General features: G+C 38.2%; 1 protein-coding gene across 6 annotated transcripts in view; it reads left to right on the top strand.

Annotated features, from left to right (window-relative positions):
- Window positions 1-22,141, top strand: part of nr2f2 (nuclear receptor subfamily 2, group F, member 2) — a 42,930-nt gene extending 20,789 nt beyond the window's left edge. For 2 of the 6 annotated variants that reach the window (XR_011348766.1, XM_069911230.1), the window contains 2 exons: window positions 20,476-20,626; window positions 21,811-22,141. Coding sequence is in view for 4 of the 6 variants with exons in the window: in XM_069911230.1 (XP_069767331.1) it covers window positions 20,476-20,511 (36 nt within the window). In the remaining 2 variants the exon portion in view is untranslated. Of the gene's footprint in view, window positions 1-9,564; window positions 9,641-18,800; window positions 18,950-19,570; window positions 19,655-20,475; window positions 20,627-21,810 lie in introns of those variants that run through there. The other 4 variants (XM_069911225.1, XM_069911229.1, XR_011348767.1 and 1 more) reach the window with 4 other exon arrangements.
- The last annotated feature ends 445 nt before the right edge of the window (window positions 22,142-22,586 follow it).

Below are 22,586 nucleotides of genomic sequence, written 5' to 3'. Positions count from 1 at the left end.
TAACTGGGTTGGATTTAAAGTTTTTTTTTGTAACATGTCTCTGTCTGACATCAAGAAACATTTTTAATTTATTGACTGTACATTATTGGGAATGCATGGGGAAATATGGCAGGTTATTTGTTTTGATAATTCTGATCTACAACCCAAGAAGACCGGCTCATAAGGTTGCAACACACTTATTGATCCAAGAGATATGTTTAAAATCCCAGCATTTATTGATCTTAGATGCAACACTCACTGTGTTTTCTATTTTGCATTGATTAATTTCAATGTTGATAGAGATATTGTATGTATGTAAAATATATCGAAGCTTTCTTCTGCAATCCAAAGACCTTTAGATTGATTCTGCAGCCCAGTCTTTTTTATGATGTTGAACATGCATCATATACACCTCAATGCTTTGTCTCTCTTCCCCTCTCTCTCTATCTCTCTCTCTCTCTCCTGATCCCCACCCCCCCCCCCCCCCCATTTTCTCTCTCTCTCTCTCCCTTCCTCTATCTACGTTTAATAAGACTGGCGGTTCTTTTTTAATTTCTGTTTTTTCTTTATCCTCTCTTTCACCCTGAAGATCCGACGATTAAAGCATGCTCAGAATGAATAGATTAAATCGGATCTGAGGTTGGAATCCCAGCCTATCACGTGACTCTGAACAATTGCATTTGTTACAATATCAGGACAATCAGACGTAAACCAAGACTTATTAAAACAGCAAACCTACTGTGTTCGACTTGCACTTGAACGAATCAGTATGGTCCAGGCGCTGGTGTAATACACGATGAATATTTCACGTTATTACAAGGCATTGTTCAATATATTAATAAAGTAAAATGCTTGCATGTATATTTTAGAGCCAGATACGACGCGACGGAGCTTATTAATAATACAGAGCATATTAAGACTGGGAGTAGTAAGGAAATTTGCAACATATTTGTAATGGCAGAAAGAAATATTAATTGAGGAATTCTACACCTTGCACTATTTTAACCTGTGAGGCACAGAACTGGTTTGTATCAGGGATGTCTTTTATTAACATGTCTTCCCAAATAGTCTTAGCGACTTGATGTTTAATGCTGTTGAGCTGTCTGAAGGCAATGATCCCCCCGACATTTTGGTGTGCACTAGTTCGTTTAAATTAATTGAATTATCTCATTGGATACTTTAGACATCAGGAATATATAACCAGGCTATTTCTAGAAAGCATTTCAGATATAATTCTACTAATGTTAATGAAAACAGAAACTGCACATCAAATTGGATGAATGATTCACGACCCATCAGTATTAAAAAGTAGCAGAACGTTGAATCCCTTTGAGATCAATAGCCCTTAAAAAGAGGTCCAGAAAGTAGTTCCACCATCTTCGTGATTCCAAATATTCCCAGCGCTTCCAGCACGTAATATTGAATTCAAACGCCTCCTTTCAATATAAGAGTAAAACAACGTTTTTTTTTAAAGCCCCATTCTGTTAGTTATTTGCCTTAATAATGGAAATCTTGCCGTAAAAATATATTAAACTTTTAAAAGCTTTATTGCCAAAAATAGTTTGATTCCACTGTATTAAATATCATCTGAATTATGAGGAAACTTGATGCACAAAAAAAAGACTGGTCTTATATTCTCTATCTGGTACTTTAAAATGACAAATGTCTTGTCAAATGTAGAAAACCTATTCCATCTGGATCTCCGCAATTACTCATTCAGTGAAAAGCGGCTGGAAAGGTCTGACGGTGCGTCACATAAAATAAATTTGTAATGTAATAGCAAAAACGTAGGGATAATTTGCTGCTAATCGTCTTGTAGCATGGTTGCCTGAGAGGAAATCAGCTGTATAAAGAGTGAAAGCGGTCTTGAAAAGAGAGAAAAGTTTATAATTAGCGTTGAGACAGAAAGCGTCATATTTTAAAAAATCTTTATGTTGGAGTGCTATGTGTTTCTTGTTTTATAGTCCGGGGAGAGTTGGATAAGTGCCTGACCACTGAATTAATAATGGCCAGTTTCTAGGCTGCCTGTTCTTTTGGAGCCGGGGTTTATACTGTAATTATTAGAAGGCCCTCTGGCTACATGTTTTGCATTGGTGTAACACTATGACACAGTTGTAATACAAACTCCTCAGACTTGCATTTCATTTGTGGCAGGAAGTTTAACAGCACTAGAATTCAACCTCACATTACTGGTATAAAAGTACCATTAAAATGTGCAAAGAGAGGGAACTACTTACTGTATGATTTTCAATCATTTCATCCTAAGTTTGCACCAAAATATTGATCGAATGCTTGTTCGAATAAGAGTTAGGTTTTGGTCCATATATTTATGTTTAATTATCGCCGTAATATCATTTATAATGGTATATTAATAGAATTAATTTGTAATAAATAACTTTCCAGTTAACTGTCAAACTACAAACTCTTCGAGCAAAGGTATATTTTAATGTGAGCGGTTCAGGATACTGCTGTTTGTGTCTAATAAGAGGTTCAATAATTTAATGAAAAGTTACAAAGGGTAACGATGTGTGTGTCATGTTTGAGAGACTGTTTGATCTGCTGCATGCTTTTGGAATGCACATCCCACAAATGACGGCGGGGTGGCGCTAATATCTGTCGTTTTCCTGCTGTACTTTCAAGATGGTTCAACAGAGGTAAAAGGACCTTACATTACTGAATTTGTTTGGGATCCATAAAATGTGATCAAACCCCATTGACATTTTTTTTTTGCAACTTCCAAAAATAAAATCTTACCGAACCCATATTTGAATTGCCACCTAAGATCGTAGCAGGCAAGAGGGTGGCAAATTTAAGTCCATTTAAAAGCACTAGTTAGGGCAAATATTGACGAAGAAGGTGATTTTTTTTTGCACAAAGGAGTTCCCTTAATTTGATCCCCTGGTTGCGAATCGTCATTTTGTTCGTTTGCCGAGAATCTGGCTAACAATGGATTCTGGAAACTTGCTCAGTTTTTGATTTTAGTTTTGCTTTGTTTGAATGCAAGCCAGAGATGAGAAACTACGCTGCTGCTCTATTTATTTATAACTATACAGGCTAGTCATGCAATGACTGCGTTTACATTGTTTCTCTTTCCAAGATTACCAGACATAAGATACTAAACGCACGCACGCACACACACACACACACACACACACACACACACACACACACACACACACACACACACACACACACACACACACACACACACACACACACACACACACACACACACACACACACACACACAACTATAGAACGAGCCCTGGATGTAACGATATAATTTTTTATTTCGGATTCATTGCATTACTATTCTTCAAATATATAACTATGTAATTATGGAATGGCAGCAAAATAAGGATAACACCTTAATCCTACCCCTCCCATCCCCACATCCGATCCCATCATTAAAAAAAAACATTATATTCTCGAACTGAGCATTGAATCTCACTGTTCGCGTCCTATTTGGAAATGAAACAATTTAGACGTTATTGCCTTGTATATACTTTATTCATTTACAGGAAAGGGCGTGTACGAAAAATACAAACAAAGTTGCGCAAATGAAAGTTATTAGCGCCCATAGCAGTTGACTAGTTCAATTAAATGATATTCTTAAAGATCAAAACTTGCGAAGCGTTCAAATATTTTAATTCGTGGTAACTAAACAATATGGAAAGAATGGCCTTTTAATCTTCATAGCTTTTAATTGTTTGATTTTTACCTTCTATAGCTTGGTGAATGGAACATTATATGTCGTCGATATGTGTAAAACACTAGCTATCAGTATAATTTCTCACCTTGAACAATCGTTTGATTTCAGTACGAGTTGGAAAATATTGACACTGCGTTTGATTGTGCGGTACAATTGCGAAGTTAGCATTTCACGAGACTGATGCCGACCAATGTGAAACTTGCAGCAGATTAATTCTGTTTTAAACCTTCGATTATACTAGTTGTTTTATATGTGTGTGTGTGATGAATCTTTCGGAAAAATCTACTGGAGTTAATACCCTGCTAGGTACTAGGAGGCGCTGGTCTTTGAACAAGATTATATCCTATAAAACTCAATTCTTTGTCTGGTGTTTGGTGATGAAGGCAATAAAATATTGCAAAATTAAATTTCAGCTAATGCAAAGTCAACCTGTCTATTATTTTTATAATAGTTTATCCCATTTGCCACTCCATTAAATTGATCTGCATGCAAAAATAAACGTACAGTATTTGCACCAACAACAACGAAACCATTGGCTTAATTGAATCCTGGATTTGGAAATATTTATTTAAAACTTTTTATTTAATTTGGAGTGCAGATTTCCGGCTATTATTAAAGCGAAAACACTGTAGCTGCGCGTTTATTCTTTTAGTTTGTCGGTATAATATGAATTGAAAGGCTTTCACTTGTGCACCAGTTTCGTTCAGTGCAATACCTCGAGAACGTTGTTTGTTTCGTGAAATTTAAAGTGACATTTCAGTATTAAAATCTCTTAACTGTGACTGGTGAAGTCGTAACCACGAATTCGTCCAAGGTCTTGATAACTGAAGAGGAGCCAGGCGAAAAAGGCTAATCGATGAAACCATGTTTTAACCACGACGTTAAAGGAAATTATAAATTGTAATTGAAAATAGCTGATATCATTCTGAGCACTAATCTAACCGTTTCAACCGAGAATCAGACAATAAACACCGACGACATGCACAATTACCAGATCTTATTGTACTTCTGAACATTGCACATTGAGATCGTTTGAGGTAATCAGAAGGGGTTTCTTTGTGTGTGTGTGTGTGTGTGTGTGTGTGTGTGTGTGTGTGTGTGTGTGTGTGTGTGTGTGTGTGTGTGTGTGTGTGTGTGTGTGTGTGTGTGTGTGTGTGTGTGTGTGTGTGTTTGGCGGGGCGGGGGGGGGGGGGGGGAGTGGGGAGGAGGGAGCAAAAGACCCTGTTTTCATGTACATTAAAATGAAACAAAGTTCGGAAACATTAATACTGACAAATTTTCCTGATTAATAAAATTAAATCACGTGCAACATGTAAAGTTATTTTAAAAGTAGCAAATGCACGAATCAACATGTAAATGTGCTTTAAAACGTCTTAACTGAAAAATAATGATTTACACAGAAATATTACTTATATCAAAATAAATTTCTATTCGCTGTATTGATATAAAGAATAGCTATGTTCCTAGGACAGGAGTTATTGTCATAAAGTGATAACACACCCGCATGTGATCCTGAATGGTCTGCCATTCATTGAAGGCGAAACTTTCATTGAAGCTCTGTGATTTTTTTTCTAATTTCCTGTCTCCTTATAATCTTCACAATTGTCAGGTTGTCACACTGTCGCTGCATCAATATAGTAACGGCCAAAGCAAATCAATTTGTTCTTTACATTTGTTTCTTATTCAACGCTGATTTCAGCTTATAAAACACGTTATTTTCTTTACAGATTTCAAGAAAATGGACAAACGGGGCATAAAATATTTTCCTCGTGAAATTCTATTTAATTCTAAATAATTTTACATCAATAATGTAAAAGAAGGTAAAGTGACCAGAGGGGAAATAATATTTAATCATGGTACAATACACTTCCAAGATGTACTATAATCCAATGTTGGTTTCACATTTAATACCACACCACAGAACAAATGATAGTAAATATATTTATACACACACACACACACACATACACACACACACACACACACACACACACACACACACACACACACATACACACACACACACACATGCGCATCTGTGCCTATCTAAAATAGTTTTATAAAATTCTAATACAAAAATTACACTTTTTTACATATTTGTTGTTGACAAATGAGACATATTCCACCAACAGGGTTTATTCGTTTGCTACTTCTAATCGAATAAAGTCTTCTGGGCAGAGACTAACAAGTTCAGTTTCATTCCATTTATTTTGTAGACGACAAATATGAAATTATGATTAAAGGCCGATTAGTTTCTTGGAAGTATCATGTCATTGGTGCTATTGATCGACTCAGGTCAATTGGATGACGACTTGGGAAATAATTTTGCACAGTAGCATCTAAAACAAGAAAGTTAGCAGGTAGATCAGAAGAGACGCCCATCCCATTTTCTGGTCAACCGATACAAGGTTTAGACCAATACCATTGAACCGTATTATTTAAGTTATATATAAAGCTCACTATCAATATACCTTAATTAATGTACCATAATATAAACTTAGCATCAAATCATTTGTATGCAAAACACTCCTGGATCTATCACGTATTTTTTTTATATACATGTATTGAACGCCTATTCTAAGGCAATACTTTAGTTCCGTAAAATGAAAAATGGACTCTCTCGAATAATTAGTCTCTGCACAGAAAATCTCACAAACTTATCTCGTGAAGTGTTTCATTTCCATTATGGCCTAATGCTGCGACATTTCCATTAAACAAATGTGCCATAAATAGAAGTGACTTTGTTATTGGGTGGCTGCAATGTGATCAGAAACTTTCATTTGAAATTTTAAATTTTTCATTTGAAACAAGTTTGCAGCTTGTTTCCGTCAGAAGTGTTCAAGACGTGATGAGATTCTGCAAGGCACCTGTTGAAAGCATTTATAGACAAGTTCCACTTCTGATTGCCCCTGCTGCTGGGATTCATTCCACGCACTGTCTGATCATTTGTATGAAACCATTTCCATTGATTTTCTGTATTTGGTCTAGAAAATAATTGAATTATTCTTTCATTCGTTCGTCACAGATTTAAACTTAGCTACTGATTGAATTCACTCTTTTTTTTGTAAAAAAAAAAGGACACTACCCAATATGAAAAGGAACATCAATTTCAAACCAATGAGCGGTGACTTTTTCCCCCAATCAATTACTTTTTTTTTCATTCCACAAATGTATGTACATCTTCAGCTAAACAGAACTAAATATTAAAGCTGCTTAAAATATGTGACACCCACTGGATTTTTTTTGGACATGTTGTTGTTTTCTTCCCTTTGGAAAAGACCAAAAATCAGTGCTCCGGAATAGTATCGGCACAATCGCGGGAGTTCAGATGAAATTCGAACCTAATCAAAATTTTTTTTTTCTAGTTCAAACATCTTTACAACGCACCCCCCCTCCCCCATAGCTGTCAATGCCACAGGTGCTACAAAGGAATAGTTACGCATGAAGCAGATATAATAAGTCCCCTGAAACCAAAGTATATTGTATATTTGCGTGAAGGAACCCTAATGTGCGGATTTTCTTTCATAATACGAGCGACAAACAAAAGTAAACAAGTTAATCTGAATTATTTATTCCAACAAGGTCATGTCAAGAATAAACAGAATATACATCGAAAGTACATCTGCAATGAATTTATGGTCGAATCGATGCATTTTCCTTCTTCCTTCTTTCATCTCCTTCTCTAACAGGCGAGTCCACGGAGATTAGCAGACTACTTTTTTCACTCAAGATCCGAATGATGTATATCTGAGTTCAAAACAAGAAAAGTGCATAGAATAAATTTAAATATATGAAGGGCAATCTTCTCAGGTTTATAATCTAATATACTATATGTAATATATTAGCTTGCACCAACGATTAAACCAATGTTATGCAACTTAAAATATTAATATTGTATTAACGTGAACTTTAATAGATATATGAATCTGACAGACTTTCCAACATATAGAGTAAAAGAACACAAATTAAGCCTAACTCAATGGTATCTCTTTTTTTCATTAAAAAAACATAAACTTTCAAAATACGAAATAATCGGATTTCATCAAGATGTGTAAAAAAGTTTTAAATGACAGATTTTAAAAAAATACTAGCAACAATTCATACCAGGATGCACTGTCCACTGATACATTTCATGGCGCGTTTCATAGAATTCCCATTACATTTTCAAAGCTTGTATTTTCGAGAACTACCCAACTTGATGCGATAACAGTCAAAAGTTCACATCAAAGACACAATATTATTCAGTTACCAGAGAAACTGTCTCCCCAGATAAGAATATCTTAATTACTACGGCACAAAGGTAACGATTGTAAAAAAAAAAATCAGTTTTGAAAAGGGAGTCTTTCGGTCCATTTCTTTGATGGATTTCTATATCGGATCATGATGAAGTCCTCAATCAGGGAACCCTGAAGTTCGCTGAACTCGGGAGCTATAAGTAAACAAGTTGTCAGATTGGAATAATCTCTCTTCTTTGGGTTCTGAGAAAAATTCGGCTTCACATTCTTAGATTTATCTAAATCTACTTTCTCCCCGAGCCGATAGTGGCGTACTTCGCGTCGTGGACAATAATGTGGCAATTGTTAAAGTTTTGTGACCCATAAAATTTCGGGGTTAGTATTCTGGCTATGGCATGTAATTATGCAAAACACTTTCCATAAAGACTTGCCATTCGATCTAATGACATAGTCTACGGTCCAAACCTCTGTGTGTATGTGTATTCGTTGGAGCGGTGGTGATGGTGATTGGATAAGGGGTAAGGGGGGGGGGGGGGGCGCAGAATAGCAGTGGGAGTCGGAGTGGAGCAAGAATTTTATATTTGCACCCAAATATTAAGCAGACAGACTGTCTGGACTCCAAAGTTGTAAACTACAGCTAAGATGCTATCACCCACTATAGCTGCTTCTTTTCTGAAGAGCATGTGCACTACACCAATCTATTCGAATATGTATCTCTGAGCAATCCCTATTTACTTCGCTCTAATGACAGTTATTGATAGCTATAAGCGATCGGTGAGTTGCAGGCACTTCTCTAGACTGACGTGAAATTGGCAGGTGCATTGTGAAAGAGACCTAATAGTTGAGATTGAATTAGTTGAAGAAATGAGCAAATTTTGGAACCAATAATCAGAAAATCAAAGGGGGGGGGGGGGAGGGGGGAAGAAAGGCTCTGACATTCAACGGAATCAAAGCTGGAAATCACCGATTGTTTAATATGGAATCAAAAAGACGAGTTCTAACTTGTAATACAATCCGACAAGCTGAAACACGGAAAACCAGTGCTTAAAATATAAGAAACGAATTCTCAACGTTGTAAAACACTTGCAATAATAGTTCAAACTATAGCAAGTGAATACAACCGTGAACTTGCGTTCACTACTTAGTGATCAATTTCTATTCTTCCGTTTCATCATCCCACCCCACCTCCTCTGAAAGAATTCTATGTCTCTCTACCGATTTAATTTAAAGCAAAACATATTAACTTTTCTCATACAGTTTTCTTTCAACATCGAGACTCCACAGGGAAGGACACCAAGGGCAGTTCATTGTGAAGGAAAAGTTGCTCAAACTTTCAGTGAAGTTTATGTATATGTAAGGCAGGTGTACGGTTGGAGGATAAATTGCTGTCACGTGTCTAATACAATGAGCCCACGAGAATTCTGTTTGAAGTATTATACATTACTTCATCACACTGATGGGTGCACACTCCCTGTTTGTAAAATTTGGCTTGTCCTCCGAAACATCTATCTATGCAAATAAACTAATCATTGTTTAACTGTACCAAAAAAAAAGCACCAAAATAAATGAATAGAACTTTATTTGCTGGTGCTCTTGTTTATCTTCAATTGTGACGTCTCTTATAAGTCCGTCTGTATCCCATCCAATGGTTTTGCTCACGTTTTACAATTGCAAGACACTGAAGCATTTATTCTCTAAACAAAGGGGGATTCGGGTGAGTTATTATAGACAAACTTCAAGGTTACTGTCGAACATAAAATACTATAGGTGACAGAGATCGCTGAGGAGCGGAGAAGAGGGAGCGAGAAAGAGTAAGACAGAGAGAGAGACAGAAAGAGATGAGAGAGGAAGAGAGAGTAAGAGAGAGAGGAGAGAGACAGAAAGAGATGAGAGAGGAGAGAGACAGAAAGAGGAAGAGATGAGAGGAAGAGAGAGTGAGGGAGAGAGAGGAGAGAGACTGAAAGAGATGAGAGAGGAAGAGAGAGTAAGAGAGAGAAGAGAGAGACAGAAAGAGATGAGAGAGGAGAGAGACAGAAAGAGGAAATGAGAGGAAGAGAGAGTGAGGGAGAGAGAGGAGAGAGACTGAAAGGGATGAGAGAGGGAGAGGGGGAGAGAGAGGGGGAGAGACAGAAAGATGAGAGAGGAAGAGAGAGAGAGGAGAGAGACAGAAAGAGATGAGAGAGGAGAGAGACAGAAAGAGAAAGAGATGAGAGGAAGAGAGAGAGAGAGAGAGAGAGAGAGAGAGAGAGAGAGAGAGAGAGAGAGAGAGAGAGAGAGAGAGACTGCCAAGGGTCAGTCAGCCAGAGATTGCTTCTTGAGATCTTTCAAATTTCACACGTTTGAAGGCTTATAGGCTTACTGATTCGCATTTCAAAACAAGATCAGTGGATTCATAATCAGAAAATTGAGGTCTATAACTGGACTGTGTTTTGATGCAGAGAAATGTCGTGTAGGGTGAGCGAATTTGGAAAGCACGGTTCTGACACGTCTCTGATCGTTGGAATGACGGGTCTCTGAGAGAAAAAAAGAGATTCCTGTCAGTCTTGTTTCCTCTACAACATCAAAGCTAGAGTTAGAGAAAATTGGAAATGAAATTAAGTAATTGATCAAAATAAAAGCCATATCCAAGTTTTCTTTTGAACCACGTGTTTCTTTAAAAGCACCATTTCCACCGGGTCTTAGGACCGAAGGGAGGGGGGTGGGGGGTGGGGGGGAAACATTGAACAACAATCACAACGTGATATCTTGCATATTTCCAAATAAATCGATAACCAATGACGTTTAAAGAAACATGCTTGCTTTCAAATCTTATTGTGTGGTGTCATTTGATGACGTCACCCGGCAGCATCAATTCAAAAAAGTTTGATCCAAATATTAAATGCAATTCCACTTTAAATATCAAAAATAAATTGAAAAATTGTCAGTTGAATAAAATGAAAGCAAAGACCATTGAATATCAAAGTGGCTAAATGTTTGGAGTCTAATCTACATATAATCTGTGAATTTAATAGAAATGTTAAATATATATATTAATTGGCATTAATAATTTTCCAATTAAAATATACCAAATCTGCAAGTAATTAGTCATAATGGAAAAGGCAAAATAGTGATACAACCACACAATTTTACTCATTATTCATCTCACTACATAGAACATTCCACATAAAGTTAGAACTTTAATGATATGCATTGAGGGCCTGATTCAATCTCCCATCCGTCATATTTCTGCAAAGATCCTACAATTACAAGAACCTCGCGAAAAAAAACAATAAGATTATAGACCACGTTTTCAATTATGACTGATACATTTTTTTTCTAAAATATATATGAGCCTTTGTTTATAGGAATTAAACGCCTTGAATCGAAGGACATAAAAAAATTGTGTTTATTTTCTAAGTAACCGGCTACAAGCCGATAAATTGGGGATTTTTAAAAAAATGTCGGGATCTCTTTTTTGGGGTATTTCCGAGGATTCTTGACACTGAAGACGTAGAGATAGAAGTGAAAATGTCGGTGCGAAGTCGTTCTACTGATAGTTTTTTTTTAATTTGTTGTATTGTTTATATATTTGTACACAATTACAACTGAAAATAAGTTGATTAGCGATGGAAACTTTGAAGAAATATTTCAACTAAATATAAACGTAAATGAACATTGAAAGCTGGACTGGACACAACCCGACGTGAATAAATTGAAAGGGAATGTTAAAGGTAAAAGTGAAGAATTAAATTTTCTGATAGTTACATCGATAAGAAAATCTAACAAACGAGTTTGAATCGTGAAATTAGCGTCCGATTGAGCATGTTGGGAAATAATTGAAAACCGGGAATCTATAAGCAACTGCAGGGTGGGGTGGGGTGGGGGGGAGCAGTGCTAGAAAGCGTAACATAATAAACTAGACTAGAATCAGAACTGACAAAGAATTTAACCAATAATCAGAAATGGAAGGAAAGGGAACACTTGGCAGAGGAGAGAAAGAGCGAATCTGAGAAAAGTGAGATAGAGGGGACAGAGATAAAGAGCTGCTCTGATTGATGACCAGTTTTTGTAGCTGACATTACCATTAAATTATTGCCCAGTTTCCTAGTTGTGTTGTCTGTGGCAAACCTCTACCACAAGCTGTTTTAATTTTTTTCTAATAGTCTCACGCCTGGCTGCACTGAGCGGTTCGCTATTAATCAGCAAGAGACTTCACGCTTAGCAAAAAAAAAGCATTTTCATTGCACGTGTTTGTCAGTGTAGGATAATCTGCACTCAACCATTATTCTTCTCGGCTATGGTTTATATTCCAATAAAACTTCGATCACGGAGATACAACTTCGGATTTCAAGCAACAAACAATCATTTGGATAAAATACACTTTCCATCTCACTTGCATGGCCAATGTATGCACATTTTGCGTATTTATCTCATAGTCAGTAGTTCACTTGAGTTCATCTTGAATGGGACATTTTCTCGAGCAGACGGCAGTATTATTGCAAAATTTTAACATTTCTAATTTTCAGTTGAAATGTCTCCAAAGCAACCATTTATTTGGCATTTCTGCGTGTGAGATGGGCCATACCATTTACTGACCCAGCTTGGTAGCTAGACTCTCTTGTGGATGGAAACAGATATTGATTGCAATGCGAGACATGTTTTGTTTTAAACATCCACCTTTTATTCGGCTGGTGCTTCCACACGCGCTTCAGATCAACGCTGTAGAATTAGTCTAAAATGATCCAGTGGGAGCGACATTCCCTTTACAGGTGAATCAAATGGTAACTTTTACTGTGCTAATTGCATCCCCAAGTGCCTGAATATGGGCTCAGTCTTTTTCTTAAGTGACAACTCTTCTGGGAAGTTTCAAGACACTGCATAATATGACAGAATAATGTCAGAATTGATAAGCAGTCACTTTTAGCGATTTTTTTTTGGTGGTATACTTTGAAGTCGATTTGTCCCTTGCGTGAATTACTTGCGATTTCTCAAGGATGCGACGTATTAACTCTTCTTTTAAAAGTAGTCCGTTGAAGCGTTAGAGACTCGAAATCCTGAGATTGGATTTCACATTCCTATTTCTTCCTATTTTCATGGCAGTTCATTGATCGGTTTCTTCCCACGTTATATTGTTTACGTATAATTGCACTTTCCAGATTTGTTAAACTCCAACACTGGACCCGTTAACTATCAATTTTACAAGAATTGGAAGCAAAAGTTTCCATCTATAAAGATTTGCATTTATTTGTTTAGGAACAATGCTTTTCAGACTTAAATGTACCGTCAACATGCACTTGAAAAGTGGTGTCCTGCTGGGCTGTGGACATGGTGTCGGGAGCTTGGATCAGATTGGCATCTTTTCTTTCCGACCAACACAGACATGATGGGCCGAGTAGCCGCCATCTATGTCACAATTTTCCCGTGGTTCTGTGATTCTGCACCATGTCCAGAAGACAGTTTTGCACTAAATGACGTCGAACTGATGCAACCGAAAATACGTTGACAACATTCATACCTGGAATGTACCAAAACTAATTTGCCAATTCGTAAAAGGTAACCTCTTTCTTCGACGTAATCCGGAAATCAGCAATTGATTTACAATTCAAAGACACTCTAGAAACATAATGACGAAAAGAGATAAGAGAAATTAAGGGAGAAACAAACCTATGTAGTAACATATCGCCAAGAACAACGAGAAAAAGCCACATGAAAAAAAATACTTGCCATTAGATCAACAACCAAAAGAAGTAAACGCTTCGCCAAAGTGTAAAGTGAGTTTAATATAACTAGTTTTGTTTCAAACACGTTATATGCACCCTGGTGCTTGCTCACTGTAATTTCACCACAACCTTGGTCTTTCTGGACATTTAATACTCAAACCAACCAAATGAAGGAAGATTTGTCCCATGAATTGTTCCATAAATCTGAACGACATGAAACTGTCTCGGGCAGGATAGAATGAAAAGTGAACCTCTTTTCGCTCAGCTTTAAAATTCCCCTTATTACTTGAATTTAAAAGCACATCGTTCATAAAAGCAAATCTACTTATCAGTAGTACTGTGATAATGGGCTCATCTTTGTTTAGAGTTAACATATTGTTAATTTTTTTTTCCTCCATGGTTGGACATGACTCTTTTTAAAAGGGGCAGAAACTAAAATCGATAACATCTTTGCTGTATCCTCACCCGCTGCTTCATGATGTTCTGCCACCAATTAGCTATTAGGTTGTACCATCCCTTTTCATCATCGTCTTTGCTCTTTCGGTTGATGTGACCGGAGAATCTTCTCTTTTCCCGCCATTCCAGGGCGAAATCTAGAAAAGAAAAATGATGACATCATACTGTCACTTCAAGAACAATTGCTGAGTCTAGATGTATGATATTGGCAAAACATAATATAACCTTGGCATTTGCAAATGACTTTGAAAATCTTATTTATACGATGACAAGTTATGTATAGTCAAGTAAGCTGCCATCTTCCCTATGCCAGATGCACGAACCTCACATGAAGATTCAAATGTTTGTTGATAGTTGCAAGAGTTTAAAAAAAAAACTAAATTATAGTTGGCCTATCAGGTATAACATTTGTACAACTGAGTAAATTAATTTCTGTCCAAGTCCTAGGCTGAAGCAAAAGGGAACGAGTGGGATTAACGATAACTCCATTGGAGGCTAAAACCCTCCTTAAATATATGAATATTCACTAGTTACTAAACTTTGATTGAAATGTCAGTGTAGTTAACTGACATTCAACCAAGGCTGGAGCCAGTTAGGGTATTGTGAAGAGTTTGTAAGGTTAAAGACAACCACAGCCCAATTATAGTTCGCAACAGAATTCCTTGCAATAGTTGATGCCATTCAAACACAAATTGAAGTGGGAGAATGTCGGCCGATTCTCTCCTTATCGAATAACAAGATTTGCTTTGGAAGAGGCAGGATTACAAACGATAAAAATCGAAATTAACATTCGAAAGTGTGACACAAAGACTTGCTGAGTTCTATTTTGTTTTAAAAAGACAACGTTTGGAGGACAGATCGCCGAGGTTGCCTTTGAGAACACACAAAAATCATTTTCTCCCAACCTTTAAATTCAAGCTGGCGTATCGTTATTCTTCAATGAATGCCAATGCAGAATTCCCTGCGAATTTGGTGTACCTGAGGATATATCAAATTGCCACCAACATTTCGCACAAGGGGACAACGTGTACGTGTTTCGAAAGGCACCACAGGTACAAACACCACGGTCTGATTCCTACAGTGTGTCTGTGGCATCTGATGAACAAGGTGTAGGTTTAGGCGAGCGGGATATTTACTATATGTGGACGGATGGATTATTTCGTGAGAAAAAAAAAATGCAACAAAGGGGAAATGCATTTCCAGGCTGGATTTGTGAACCCAACATTCTTTGTTGGAGAAACATGTGCCCGATTGGCGTTATCCCGAGATCACATGGCCAACCTTCTGTGCGTTTGTCTATAACCTTGCATTTTAGGGAACACGAAAAGCTTGTTGACTCACTTACATTTCAAACTTTTAAAACCCGGAATTTTCTGGAAATCCAGGTGACTAACGGGACAGTTTTATCACGCAGGATCTCTCTTGATGGATGTCATTTTGCAATCTCTGCGAACTGCGGCAGATTTTTGGAGAGGTTCCCTCATCTTCTGACTCTGTACAATAAGAGCACTTACATTTACACAGATAATTGTTACACGGCGGCATCCCGAAGCACTTCACCCGATGAATTACTTCTGGAGTGTACTGACTGTTGATATGTATGCAACTGCATACGCTTCAATTAATCAGAAAGATGGGCAGAGAGGTGACTCCAGAATGATACTGCAAATCCAAAGCAGGTTCATATCAATGCAAATTATTATATAACTTTATGCTAATGCTGTGGCATTATTAGATCTACCCGATTAAGATTGGGAAGTTAATGCACAACTGCACTCTACTTCCACCCCGCCCCCACCCCCTATCGTTTATACGATTGTAAGCTGCATTAAGTTTCGTCGCAAAGGAGATTTGTGGACGGGAGACAGTGGTGAAACTCGACTCTCTAAATATCGCATTTTGTGGCATGAAAGAAATGCGTGGATTTTCGGATGTAGTATCCGAACATCCCAAGCAACTAACTTTTAAAATCGAAACTTTTCACTGTGATGAAAAAGTACTGCATCTGGTGTCTCAAGATACCAGCGTCTGAGCTGCACCTCCGAAATCAAATAATTGACCGGATATTTGTGTTAGATCACACGTTCAATGGCTTTTGGATGTGATGAGAAAAGGTGACCCTCGTGTTCTCTTTGATGTAGAGGAGGCCTTTGTTATTTATTTATGCTGAAATTAGCATCACTAGACTATTAAACTCATATGTATTTAGTGTTAGGGACAGAAAAGTAAACTTATGAGACACTGAGGGTATGACGCAAAGCTAACATCTTCTCCGCGCATAGTTTCTTTTCATGGATCGGGAAAGGTCGCCAAGTTTCCATCAGAAAATGTGAATATTTATACGTTTGTCAGATTGTCATTTTTGAAAAAAATATTTGGGAAAGAATCTTGAGTCTTTTGTGGGGTTCATTTTCTCCGAGTCACCGTTTCCTTTCTTCGTCCGGACATTAACACGTAGTTTAAGGTCATAGCCCATTGCAGAACAGTGGAATAGTATTTTTTGAAGAATTGTTTTCAAATGATCCCTTAAACTGTCTATACAGGGAGGTGCAAACTATCCTCACTCAACGAAGAAGAGCAGCGAGTTTCTTCATGACCTCCCAACAGTCAGACCTCAACGAAGCACGAATTAAATGCCAATTTCTTTCATTTGCTACACAAATTGGGTGGGCAGTGGTCTCCTGAACAACGATGGTTACACACGAACTATGAATTAAAAAAAAATGACCGCAAAACATTTGGACATACCAAGAACAGGAACACAAATTCATAGTTTTATTTTCATTCGATCATTATGATGATTCATAGGTTTAAAAGAAAACAATAACGTGGACCAGCACAATTTTCTCCATATTCAAATAGACAGTTGATTAAGCAAGTGCATCAAGATATTGTACTTTCATCAAGTCGGAGTGAGACCTAAACTTAGAACCATAAAACGCTCTAGCATAGAAATCAGGCCATTCTGTCCCTCTAGTCTCTGCCGATAATCGTCTCTCTTGTCCCACTGGCCTGCTCCCATTCCATAACCTTCTAGGACTCTCCCATTCATGTATCTATTCAATTTATTCTTAAAGCACACGTCGGAGCCCGTCTTCACTGCATCGGATGGCAGCTTATTCTACACTTCCACCATTCTTCCAGCTAATGTTCTTCCTAAACATTTTCCCCTTCATCTTAAAACGATGGCCTCTCGTATTTATCTCTCTCCCCCCCTCCCTTTCAATCTAAGTGGAAAAAGCCTACTCGCATCCCTTCTGCCTCTACCTCTCTGAACCATTGTAAATCTCTGTTAAATCTCCCCTCATTCTTCTACGCTCTAAAGATTAAAGTCCTAAACTGTTTAATCTTTCCTGCAACTCAACTCCTGAAGACCCAGCAACATCCTAGTAAATCCTAGTTAATCAGGTGGTCTGGCAATGGTCGACTGCACTCTCCTGGACGGGTCCGTAAATTCCCCAGGTAACTTTGTTTTTGCACAGAGGGTGGTGAGCGCACGGAACAGGTTGCAGGAGGAGATGGTTCAGGCAAGGACTAATGCAACGATTTTGAAATGGGCAGGGACATGGATATAATAGGTTTAGAGCACCTTAAGTAATCTCTTACTAACCACAGAGCACCTATGGCAGGTGAACGGGGGGTGGGGGGGTGGGAAGGTTGAGAACCACTGGCAGAATAATGTGGGCCTGACTCAGTCATGTAGAACTAGTGTGGACGGGTCCTTTTGAATGGGTTGGCAAGTTAGGATGAACGAGACTGCTTCATATAAGCAATATACGTAACGATTTGACTGTTGGTCCAACTCCGATCTTGACACTGTTTAACAGACACATATTATCTTCAATAAGCCTATTATTAAAAAAAATACACAGATATTGGGCTGACCTCCGGCGTATTCATCCTATATTCGCCTTTACAATATCCCCCGATTCTTTTTTCCCCTCTATTCATTGTGGACTGTCGTTTTATGGGAAACTATGTTTTTTCACTATTAACTGTGATTTCTCGAAGGAATTTCTTCAGTCTGAAGTTCTATTCTTCCTGCTTTCAATTTTCTTCCCTCCTTTTGAACTGAAGAAGCCATTCAACGATTCATTAAATAGGATAGAGATTTCTATGGGTTAATATTTAAAACCTGCTTTATCTTAAAAAAAAGTTGTATGGCACCTTCTGCAAAGATCGATGGTGGGAGACTACTTATTATATCTACTTTTCCACATCTTACTTTGTTGTCATATCACACTCTAACCCCAATTTAGATTCTTGATTTCACATCCAAAGGAACTTCACACGTTGGCGCACCTGTATGATGCAAAGATTTAACCTCGTTTATATGTTATTTGTCTATTTCCATTAATCACATATGATTTTTGTGGACGAATTATTGAAGTTCGGGGTGACAGAGTTCAGCAACTATGTAAGGATATATTCCCAAGCCATTTGTGGTGCTTTTGTAATGGTTTCTGCTTCATGGTCTTGCAGAACGGTGGGTAAACCAGGGAAAGTAACAGACTGAATCAATTCCTGATCATATGTCGAATCTGTGAATCGTAACATTTCATACATAAACTATGCCTCCCTCCCCAAAAAAGTATTGTGTTATTGCATCGCTTTTCTCTAAAGTATAAGAGCGAGCATCTGGTACATTTGGAGAAATGTTAACATGTCTATTTCTTTGATGCAAAATTAGCCAAAATTTAACAACAGGTGTCACAACAGGTACAGGAAGATGCCTTAACAACGTTGACTCTGGGTTTTTGGAAGTGGCAGAAAAAAAAGTGTTCTAATTCGCAATGAAGCGAGAAGTAATTTGTTCCGGATTCATGAAACTGAGTGGGAATATGTCACAACCCAAGGAAATTAGAAAGGTGAAGGCCTTTGGCGTTTATGTTATTGTCAGCGTTAAGCGGGCTTCTGCTATATTCGACTTTCACTCCTTGTTTAATCCTGTAAGTTTAATGCCTCCTCCAATCCTGTCAACAATGAGGTGTCAATAATGCAACTGAAAAATAATGGAATATAATCAACTTGAAATTAACGTCAATAATTACAGAGATTTGAATCTACAAAAGACGACCATGCGGAATTAGTAAATGTGCAAATATCTCGTTCCATCTTATATTGAGATGATCTGAAAAAAAAAAAATCCGCAAGGACAGAATCGTTGATTCCTTCAGAACAAACCCACGGACTCTTGAGATCAAACTTGTCAAAAGGCACGAATTTCATATTCCACAGTAAGAATGTGGCTTATCATTTCATGGGCTCCCATTACAAATGATGACCTGACTCAAGGCAACTGTTAACTCGCCGATGAAAGGAAAGATGGCAGCTGTTAAAGGCTGGTTTGAACTTATTTGGTCATTGTGAACCAATGACCTTAGAAAGGTTCTCTTTTTAAGAATATAATTTGCACTGTATTTTCTTGTTTCTGAAATTATAATCTTCTATTGACTCCATCCACATCACCATCTCGCTGCCATACTCAGGTGGAGCACCGACCTGAAACCAGTGCTTCTGATCTCTGGAAGTGAGGATTCTGTTGGAGCTGGTCAGAATGCACTCGGAGAGAGGTGAGGGTTATTGGCCAGGTATCCAGTTACTGATATTTATGCATATCCTTGCATTGTTCGGACCGCAGATCAGGGCTTGATCTGGTGCGATTACCCCTTAGGCTGAGTCGCATGTGAGCACTCGTTTCAGGAACGAATTTTAAGCACACGACTTGGGTGAAGTAATGAGGGAATCTCAACAAGAATTCATCAATAAAGACATTTAGCTAGAAAAGACACAACACATTTTCGTTCCAAAACATTTAATGATTGCACTGCAATATGCGTGCCTCTTAAACACAGTTCTCAGTAAAGTGTAAAAAAAAATCACCTATAGGGTGAGTATGGGAGCACTGTTCTACCGAATAGATAACTGAAGCGGCAAAATAATTTATGCAAAACGTAGCAAGAGGATGATTGACAGTTTAGGGGTAATCACCTCTCATTCAATTAAAATATGTACATTTTCACATGATTTATTTTGCAGTAACTGCCTCTTGTTCAAACTTGTCAGATTTAAAAAAAAAACAAGAGTGACAGTATTATGCAACAGCTTATGTGTTCCGCTGCGGTTGTCTCCCCCTGAGTTACGTTCAATCGATTAATTTTCTCTTTGAGTTTCCAAGATGACTACAATATAGTGCAACAAAAATAACAACGTTAAACGTTGGAATAAATACTTCAATATGTAGAGGATTATTTCTGAATAGGATAGAATACAAAGTCAATATATATTTTTTAAAAAGTACGTTCATTAGGCAGTTTTACCTTGAATGCCATAAAAAACACTCATTTCATATAACTTAACATTAAACTTTTTTTTCTGCTGTTTGCTTCATCAGATTTCGATATTAATGAAAGGGAGACGTACGACCTGAAGTTACAACTGGCATTGCCGTAAGGAAAGGAAGCAGCTCATCAATGAATGTCCTCGGATATCCCAGCACCTCTTCAAAACAGATAGGGACGCAAGTGACATCAAGAACGAATGCTGTAAGTTAAGTAGAGTGCAAAGAAAGATCCACACACAAATAACTCTCGGCAATGACGGAGTGCATTTTCCAGTTGTAATAAAGCTATACACTGGAATATTTCAAAATAAATATGGCAAACAAACAATTAGGAAACAAAGCGAGCCTTCGGGTCATACAATTTGCTTTAATACATCGATAACTGTGAATGAAAATATTTGCAACCCATTTCACTGTCGCTGAGAACACGTTGAAATTCCATTTGGAAAATAAAGTATTTCCACTTGTTACGCATGTGCTCATATCTTCCCAGCGCAGTTGGGAAGACCAGAGCAACAAATGTGACCCCCTTCCCCCTGCCAATGAACGTTTTCCTCTCGACGTCACCGGCATTGACCACATGTTTTTCTTTTGTGGTCTGTCCGCTTTGCACAGGCTGGCAGTATCTCCAGCAGGCACCAGGAACACGGAGACAAACTCAGGCTAAGATCTGTGATCTGTGGCACGACAGAAACCGATAACAATATAAGTCTGTTGGACATGCCGGCAGGGCTGTCAGTTTTAATTTGTGCATGACCTGTTGGCCGAAAAATGGGATAGAAGTGGCAGAACGTGGGACTGAAAGCTAGCATTATTGCTTTGACAGCTTCACTCATCCAGAAGTAATGCAAAATGCAATTTATATTTATACTCCCTGACCTCCGCAACTCCAAGAGGAAAGTATCTAATGAAGGGCCACGGAGGCAGAGGGGTTGCAGTCTTAAGTTCAGCTGGAATTTGTCGACATGGTTGAGCTTCAACTGTTTAATTACAATCGAAATGTAAAACATCGAAGGGAGCAATGGAGCCTGAAGTCTTGCCATTGTCTTTTTGGTGTCTTGCATGGGGCAGGAAGGAATACGGAGTCCTAAGAATGTTTTGCAGGATGTCTGTGCAAACTCTTTATTAGATAAATGTTCAAGCAACGCGTTTGTTCCACCCCCCCCCCCCCCCCACCCACCCCGAGATCAGTCACTGAACTGTGTTGACTTTTCACCGAGGCACCAATGGCCAAACGTTAGATATTTTGGCGCCGCGCCAAGCAAAGGTTCGCGCTTCTATCAGAATAAGCCTTCCGAACCTACTAGCACCGCGTACTGTCTACAAGACCCGGGTTCGCTGCCGTCTTAAGCCTTTCCTTTCTTCTTTCTCCCTTTTCATCCACAGACCCGCGGTTCGGCTTTTTCATCCCGTGGCGTGTGCTGATGACATCAACGATGCCCATTGCCTGCAACATCCAGTCCCTTGCAACTGTCATTTAATGTTGCAAGCAAATGAAAAATGACTGTGAGACTCACTGGCTCCCAGAGGTGACCTTGGGTATTATTAGAATGACCTCCCATCGGCTTGACCAGAAGACCTTTGATATCTGCATGAAGAAAATATACGAGTGAAATGCCTTGTCGACCAATTGAAAGAACAATAATCGGCGAACACAGATCTCACGCTAAACTGCGGCTCATCGCAACCAACAATAAAACGTGATCAATACACTCAACTTGAATCTCTTTCCCATTGTTTTCTGAATGTTGCTCTTTATACACGTCAATGGTTTATTGCATTCATTTAAAATATGTTATGTATCGTATCTGTCAGCTGGAAATGAATCTGATGGTCGATAGAGTTTAACTCCTGTCAAAGACTATTTTATTACAGGTTATGACAAGCTGAAGGCAGAAAACAACAAGCGGAATCCCACTTTCTGAACCGTCCATTTAATAAACAGTTCGAGCTATACCAATGATCTAAAAATGTAGGTAAACAGAATTCCTAGATGTAATCAGCTTTTCTCCACTCAATCACGCAGTTCATCTCATCCCTAAATAAAGTCTAAATACTGCCCGGCTCTAATCAGCTCACACACTCGAAGCACGCTCCATGACTAATACGATATCCTCAAAACAAATTAATGAGGATTGATTGCGGGAAAAAGGTTCGCCCAG

The sequence above is a fragment of the Narcine bancroftii genome, chromosome 14 (assembly GCF_036971445.1).
Source record: "Narcine bancroftii isolate sNarBan1 chromosome 14, sNarBan1.hap1, whole genome shotgun sequence".
NCBI classification, from domain to species: Eukaryota; Metazoa; Chordata; class Chondrichthyes; order Torpediniformes; family Narcinidae; genus Narcine; species Narcine bancroftii.
The sequence above is the reverse complement of the archived record's forward strand: the minus strand, read 5'-3'. Positions and strand labels throughout refer to the sequence as shown.